This window comes from Sorghum bicolor, chromosome 10, assembly GCF_000003195.3.
Source record: "Sorghum bicolor cultivar BTx623 chromosome 10, Sorghum_bicolor_NCBIv3, whole genome shotgun sequence".
NCBI lineage: Eukaryota > Viridiplantae > Streptophyta > Magnoliopsida > Poales > Poaceae > Sorghum > Sorghum bicolor.
The window spans coordinates 51512162-51520221 of record NC_012879.2 but is presented as its reverse complement, the minus strand read 5'-3'; the positions used below and the strand labels follow the sequence as shown (position 1 = coordinate 51520221).

The window sequence follows — 8060 nt, the reverse complement described above, 5'->3', positions numbered from 1 at the left end:
AGTTCAAGTTCCACTCCAACCCACACCAACACATGTGGATTGATGCGAATTCGACTACATCCAAACAAGGCCTTAGGAGAAATTTACGTTAGGTTAAGAACATCAGGTCAAGCACTCCTTGCTGAGGGGGGGGGGGGGGGGGGAGGGCGCACTTCTTACGGATGAAGTTTAACAGTGCTCATGACTGGTTTTCACACAAAGCTGAAACTGAAACATGTGAGCAGAGAGCAGCGAACATGTTAAGTACAAACCTCACTTTGTTTAACCCAGTTCCCCAAACCCACCCACCTCCAACCCCTTGGAAACCCCAACCCTGCAACCCACAATTATAACCCCTTCCATCTTTTTACCCTGTTCAAAGAACGGTAAAAAAATCCAAACCAAAGGCGTCCACGCTCAGACCACAGCAAGAAAAAGAACAGTGGGAGACAGATTTTTTTCCTAAATAAAAAAATAAAAGGTGCAGTAAATAAAAATCCCCAAAGGCATCCCCCACACCGTCCGGCCGGCCCTGCCTTTAGACCGAAACCCAACGGGGCCAGCGCGGGGTTAAAATTTTAACCGCCGTTTAAGAATCCCAAAACTTAGGGAAGGGCGCTTGCTTAGCCGCTTGCATTTGCATTGCCCTCGCCTGTCCTCTCTCTTTCTTTCTCTCTCTCATTAACCGCTTTTACTTTAAACACGGTGCCCCAAGCAAAGCTCGCAGACACTCGCTTGCCTACAGTGGCTCTGGCTCCCAATATCATCAAATTCTCGGGCTTCCCAAGGATTCTGACCCGAGGCGTGTCGGAATGGACCAAAACGCCCCTGGGCTCCTGGTTGGGGCCTGTGGATCTGGCCTAGGGTTTGGAGGGCAGAGTTGCGAGCTGGGGTGGTGGGGAGTTTGCGTTTTGGGATTTGCACGGTTTGGGATTAGCGAGCGCGAGCGAGCCGCTTTAAGTTATTGGTCGGACGGCATGGGCTGCGTGTCACCGCGATCCCTATGGGGTGGGGTGGGGTGGGGCGGGGCGGGCGTCCGTGGGCTTTGGTCCGGCTGTTGGGCCGGTGTAGTTCAAGGCCCATCGCAGCCGATGCAAGTGTTTTTGTTTTTATTTTTATAATAATATACAAATGATAATAAGCTTTTTTCCCCACTCATTTCTATATTTGTAGTAGTATCATGTTTCATGTGGTCTTTCTTTTTCCGTAATCACTGGTTCCTGCTCAACAGACCTGCCTTTTGATTATTCTTGGTACTGAAGATATTAAAAAAAAGAGAGAGAATCTGGGCATCAAATGCTATGGTCCTTTGGACAAATATTTGGCTTCAAATAAGTGTCCTTTTTCGTACACATTGCACTGACAAGCATCAAATACTGCTTGTATGCTGCTTAACAGATACGACCCCTATTTCCCGGAGCCGCACAATTGCCCTACGACTAGGACTACTACTCCCAAAGGAGTTCAAATAAAACAAGGAAAAAACTATAAAAAAACTATACATAATTCTCCACTACTATACCAAAAGGCAGCGCTGGCTGGCACTCCATGTTTTGATATGATCGAACATGGTTCACCAATAATTACAGGTAGACCTATGTGCCGCTGTGCTAGTGATGGAAAGTAGTTCGATGCCAAACATCTCATTCAAGCCTAAAAAGAGCAGAAACAGTGGGAAAATTTCTGAGGAGGCTGACGGGTGGGCCGTCGTTGAGAACGGACGAGAGAGAGAGAGATCTCACATGGCGCGGCGCCGGCTGGTAACCTAGCCACCTAGGTATGCTCGAGCCGGATATTATCGCGGACACGATCCCACACCACAAAGCCTCCTGTTTTACCTTGTCATTAGTGCGGTTTTCACGTGTTTGTCGTCCCAATAAATCTTCACCATTTCCATCTCTACCTTCGTAAGGGCAAATATGAACTTAGAGTCTAAATAAGACTTTGAGTCTTATTTAGACTCTAAGTCCACATTATTCGAGATAATAAATAACTTTAGACTCTATGATAGAGTGTGCATTGTGAGTGCCCTAAGGCCACTGAGACTCACCTGTTTCAATGTACTGTTTCCAACATCAATGAAACGTATAATAAAACAATCTACACAATGCATGAGTTTCACTTTGACGTTTTCTAGGCTAGGCAAAGCATTTAATTACTGTAAAATGATTGGATCACATGCAAGATGGTGAAACGATTTAGCCCTCAGTGAGGATTTCATCCCGTTTCACCGCGTGAAAAACAACGCCCGCGGGGTTTCACCAAGGTGAAACTACTGTCTTCTCTCTCCTCTTCGTTTCATGCAAAAAGTGCAATTTTGCTAACATGACGCTCTAATAAATATGCATGACATCATGGTGAAACCTCCACTGAGATTGACCTAATGGCTGTATTTTGCTTGCTGCTGTAGCGACTAGCAAGATAGATCAGTTTCAGATTTTTTAAAATCATTTTTTTTCCCTTTAGTTTTTAAATTCTAGATTATAAGAAAAACTACGGGTCACAAGAAATAGACAAAAATTGAGTATCAACAACATCCTGATTTTAAGGATCTAGCAAAAACTGACCTGTCTGAAATCTGGATCAGCTCTACCGAACATGTTTTTTCGTTTTGAAACGGATGCACCAGATAATGCAGCACTCCATCCAGCCTTTTTACTCCTGTTTTCGGTTACGAAAAAGTGGCTTTTCTAGGCCACAAGACAATGCGAAAAACACTGAACCCACGAGGAAATGCAAACGCCTAGTATGGTGGAGTGAGGAAATTAGTTAGGGTGTATAGTAAATGATGATGCACATGCGAATCCAAGCAACAAGTGACCAAAACTGCAATTAAACAAAGTAAAGCTCACTCAGCAACAGTGACACTTGCAGCCAGCCCAGCCGGACCTACTACGTTGAGAGGACCTGTCATAGCCACCCATTAAATACTACTCCATCTCCCAAGAACCGCAGATAAGACCAAAACGCCCGGGGTTTAACGCTGCCCAAATCAAGGGTTTAAGCAACCAATTTGTACTCCTCCATAATCCCATCCATCTCCTTGCTGGCCAGGCGGCGTAACTGAAGTGAGGAGGAAGACGGAGCTGGAGAGAAACGCCAGTCACGGCCTCCTCCATATGCTTGTTGGGTGCGGCACAAGCAACTACGGCAGCTGCTGAACCTGAAAGCGAGCGAGCGACCGAGCCAACCTCGCCACATGCCTCGCCGACCATCGCGTCCTGCTTCTCCTTGCTCTTGCTCTTCCCAGTAGCAAGCGACCGAGCGCATCGCATGCCGTGACCTCGCCGTGCCGGGCGGCCACGCTCTCGGTTGGAGGGAAAAAGTAAGTCGTTGCCTTTTTCCCGGTTCCCGCGGCGGGTCCTTCTTGATCGAGAGGCGGTTTCGTCGATAATAATGGCGCACCACCGCCGCCGGGCGCGGCTCTTCTCCGTGGTCGCCGCCGCCGCCGCGCTTCTGGTGCTGTCTGTCGGGACGGCCGCGGCGCTGTCGCCGGACGGCAAGGCGCTGCTGTCGCTGCTCCCCGGCGCGGCGCCGTCGCCCGTGCTTCCGTCGTGGGACCCCAAGGCCGCGACGCCGTGCTCGTGGCAGGGGGTCACGTGCTCGCCGCAGAGCCGGGTGGTGTCGCTCTCGCTGCCCAACACCTTCCTCAACCTGTCCTCGCTGCCGCCGCCGCTCGCCACGCTCTCCTCGCTGCAGCTGCTCAACCTCTCCACCTGCAACATCTCCGGGACCGTCCCGCCCTCGTACGCCTCGCTCTCCGCGCTGCGCGTCCTGGACCTGTCCTCCAACGCGCTCACGGGCGACATCCCCGACGAGCTCGGCGCGCTCTCGGGGCTCCAGTTCCTGCTCCTCAACTCCAACCGCCTCACCGGCGGCATCCCTCGCTCGCTCGCCAACCTCTCCGCGCTCCAGGTGCTCTGCGTCCAGGACAACCTCCTCAACGGCACCATCCCGGCGTCGCTCGGCGCGCTCGCCGCGCTCCAGCAGTTCCGCGTCGGCGGCAACCCGGAGCTGTCGGGACCCATCCCGGCCTCGCTCGGCGCGCTCTCCAACCTCACCGTCTTCGGCGCCGCCGCCACCGCGCTGTCCGGCCCCATCCCCGAGGAGTTGGGCAGCCTCGTCAACCTCCAGACGCTGGCATTGTACGACACCAGCGTGTCCGGCTCCATACCCGCCGCGCTCGGCGGCTGCGTCGAGCTGCGCAACCTCTACCTCCACATGAACAAGCTGACCGGCCCGATACCGCCGGAGCTCGGGCGGCTGCAGAAGCTCACCAGTCTGCTCCTCTGGGGCAACGCCCTCTCCGGGAAGATCCCGCCGGAGCTGTCCAGCTGCTCCGCATTGGTGGTGCTCGACCTGTCGGGCAACCGGCTTACCGGCGAGGTGCCTGGGGCGCTCGGGCGGCTCGGCGCGCTCGAGCAGCTGCACCTGTCAGACAACCAGCTCACGGGGCGCATACCGCCGGAGCTCAGCAACCTGAGCAGCCTCACCGCGCTGCAGCTCGACAAGAACGGCTTCTCGGGCGCGATCCCGCCGCAGCTGGGAGAGCTCAAGGCGCTGCAGGTGCTGTTCCTCTGGGGCAACGCGCTGTCTGGCGCGATCCCGCCGTCGCTGGGCAACTGCACCGAGCTGTACGCGCTGGACCTGTCAAAGAACCGCTTCTCCGGCGGCATCCCCGACGAGGTGTTCGCGCTGCAGAAGCTCAGCAAGCTGCTCCTCCTGGGCAACGAGCTCTCCGGCCCGCTCCCCCCGAGCGTCGCCAACTGCGTATCATTGGTGCGCCTCCGGCTCGGCGAGAACCAGCTCGTCGGCGAGATACCCAGAGAGATCGGCAAGCTGCAGAACCTGGTGTTCCTGGACCTGTACTCAAACAGGTTCACCGGCTCGCTGCCCGCCGAGCTCGCCAACATCACGGTGCTGGAGCTGCTGGACGTGCACAACAACAGCTTCACCGGTGGCATCCCGCCGCAGTTCGGGGAGCTCATGAACCTGGAGCAGCTCGACCTGAGCATGAACAAGCTCACCGGCGAGATACCGGCGAGCTTTGGCAACTTCAGCTACCTTAACAAGCTGATCCTCAGCGGCAACAATCTGTCCGGGCCATTGCCCAAGTCGATTCGGAACCTGCAGAAGCTGACAATGCTGGACCTGAGCAACAACAGCTTCTCCGGCCCAATACCGCCGGAGATCGGCGCGCTGTCGAGCCTGGGCATAAGCCTGGACCTGAGCTCGAACAGGTTCGTCGGCGAGCTGCCGGACGAAATGTCCGGTTTGACGCAGCTGCAGTCACTCAACCTCGCGAGCAATGGCCTCTACGGCAGCATCTCGGTCCTGGGTGAGCTCACCAGCCTGACATCCCTTAACATCTCGTACAACAACTTCTCTGGCGCCATCCCAGTGACGCCGTTCTTCAGGACATTGTCGTCCAACTCTTATCTTGGCAATGCCAACCTCTGTGAGTCCTACGATGGCCACTCCTGTGCAGCGGACATGGTTCGCAGGTCCGCCCTGAAGACGGTCAAGACGGTGATCCTCGTCTGTGGCGTTCTGGGGTCAATCGCGCTGCTGCTTGTTGTGGTTTGGATTCTGATCAACAGGAGCAGGAAGCTGGCCAGCCAGAAGGCCATGAGCTTGTCAGGTGCTGGCGGCGATGATTTCTCCAACCCCTGGACGTTTACGCCGTTCCAGAAGCTCAACTTCAGCATTGACAACATCTTGGCATGCCTAAGGGATGAGAACGTGATCGGCAAAGGTTGCTCCGGGGTGGTGTACAGAGCTGAGATGCCGAACGGGGACATCATCGCAGTGAAGAAGCTCTGGAAGGCCGGCAAGGATGAGCCGATCGATGCCTTTGCGGCTGAGATTCAGATTTTGGGGCACATCAGGCACCGGAACATTGTGAAGCTACTTGGGTACTGCTCTAACAGGTCTGTCAAGCTCCTGCTTTACAACTACATCCCCAATGGCAACCTGCTGCAGCTCCTGAAGGAGAACAGGAGTCTGGACTGGGACACGAGGTACAAGATTGCCGTTGGAACAGCGCAGGGGCTGGCTTACCTGCACCACGACTGCGTTCCGGCGATACTCCACAGGGATGTCAAGTGCAATAACATACTGCTCGATTCCAAGTATGAGGCCTACCTGGCTGATTTTGGGCTGGCCAAGCTGATGAACTCCCCCAATTATCATCACGCCATGTCACGCATTGCCGGTTCTTATGGATACATTGCTCCAGGTAATAAGCTAATATTTTTTTGCTATTATTATTAATCAACATTTTACTGTTCTTATTTCTTCAGCAATTAGACTGTAGTAGTGTAGAAGAGCAGCAACCCGAATTAATGTCACAGGTCAGTAGTTCTTTGGTAATGCTGCTGCTAAGCGAGAATCTTTGACCTGTGGTTGCTTCTAGCAACCTTAACCTTGTTCTTCATCAGTTGCTTGTAGCTTAAGCTGGTAACAGTGATCACTCAGTTAGTCCACATCCAACTAGTACATACCACTAGTTCCTCACATCACAAGTATCCTTTTTGTCGATTGGAATCTGTTGACTTGAGACTGTTTTCTACAGTTCCTTAATGCAGTATATAATGATGTTACATTGCTTGATCGTACAGATATGACTCTATGATCATTTTCAAAAGACTCTGAATTGTTCACATATATATCTGTGATGTAATGTATTTCAGAGTACGCGTACACGAGCAACATCACGGAGAAGAGCGACGTGTACAGCTACGGCGTGGTGCTGCTGGAGATCCTGAGCGGGCGGAGCGCGATCGAGCCGGTGGTGGGCGAGACCAGCCTGCACATCGTGGAGTGGGCCAAGAAGAAGATGGGCAGCTACGAGCCGGCGGTGAACATCCTGGACCCGAAGCTGCGGGGCATGCCGGACCAGCTGGTGCAGGAGATGCTGCAGACGCTGGGCGTGGCCATCTTCTGCGTGAACGCGGCGCCGGCGGAGCGGCCGACGATGAAGGAGGTGGTGGCGCTGCTCAAGGAGGTGAAGACCCCGCCGGAGGAGTGGGCCAAGACCTCGCAGCAGCCGCTCATCAAGCCCGGCAGCCAGCAAGGGTGACCGTACCGAACCTGACGGCATTGGGGACCGGTTTCTCTGATTTCGCATCGTTGGTGGAGCAAGAGGCTCGAGAATTCGTTGTAGGGGGGGCGCAGATTGCAGCAGCAGGTAGAAGAAAAAAAAGAAGGGAAGCGGAGTAGGTTTTTGATAATTCTGGGTCAGGGGCTAGCTTAGCTTTGGTTAGGCGATTCTTGTACAGTTTCAGGATGGTCTTGTAGCCCGTTTTAGGGGAACTTGATGGATGAAAAATTTTCTTGCAATACATTAGCCGTGTTTTCGCTTTGCATCATCTCTGGTAGATGCAAAAATTTTCTTGCAAAATATGCTTCTTACCCACAAATTTAAATTCAATCGGCCGGTACCAGGCCCAGGCGGCCGCGGCACGAGCTGCTGTGCCACTGGCGCCACCACTGGACGGCGGCATGTTCTTGGTGAGGGAAGTGGGTGCAGGCTCTGCTTGGAAAGGAGGTAGAGGGACCTGCTGCTGCTGCTGCTGCGGCGGCGGCTGCACGGTGGCGAGCGGGGGCGGAGGAGACACGGCGGCGAAGCCACTGAAACAATCCGAGGAGGCGCTCGCGCGTAATCGCTGCCGCCCGTCAACTGCCAGCCCGTGGAACGCCAACGCGTGAATAAAAACTCGTGTTGGAGCTCCGTGGAGAGCCACAGTCGTGGAGCGCCACCGCGTCCGCAGCTGTTGTAAAACAGGTATGTCAACGTCGTCGAAGTAGTCACGTTCGGGACGGCGGCAGCATGAGCGTCGCGTGTCGAAGGTCGGCGGCGGCATGAGCGTCGGCGTCGAAGGTCGACGGCGTCTTCAACGGCGATGTCGACGTAGAGCTTGTCGTGCTGATAACGTGTTATAAAACATATTGCCAGCGGTTGGGATCTTTCTCTCTCCGTCTCTCATGATCAACATAGTAGATGAAAGTAGAAGAACAAATAGACACAAGATAGGGAGACTATTCTTTATTCCTCTGAATATTGGTGATTACAACATAGA

The 8060-nt window shown here is 53.9% G+C and overlaps 1 protein-coding gene across 1 annotated transcript; it reads left to right on the top strand.

The window, feature by feature from the left end:
- LOC8079326 (probable LRR receptor-like serine/threonine-protein kinase At1g34110) lies at positions 2948-7349 on the top strand. Its single transcript, XM_002438573.2, has 2 exons — positions 2948-6217; positions 6672-7349. The coding sequence occupies exons 1-2, from the start codon at positions 3376-3378 to the stop codon at positions 7058-7060; spliced, it is 3231 nt and encodes a 1076-aa protein (XP_002438618.1). The 5' UTR covers positions 2948-3375; the 3' UTR covers positions 7061-7349.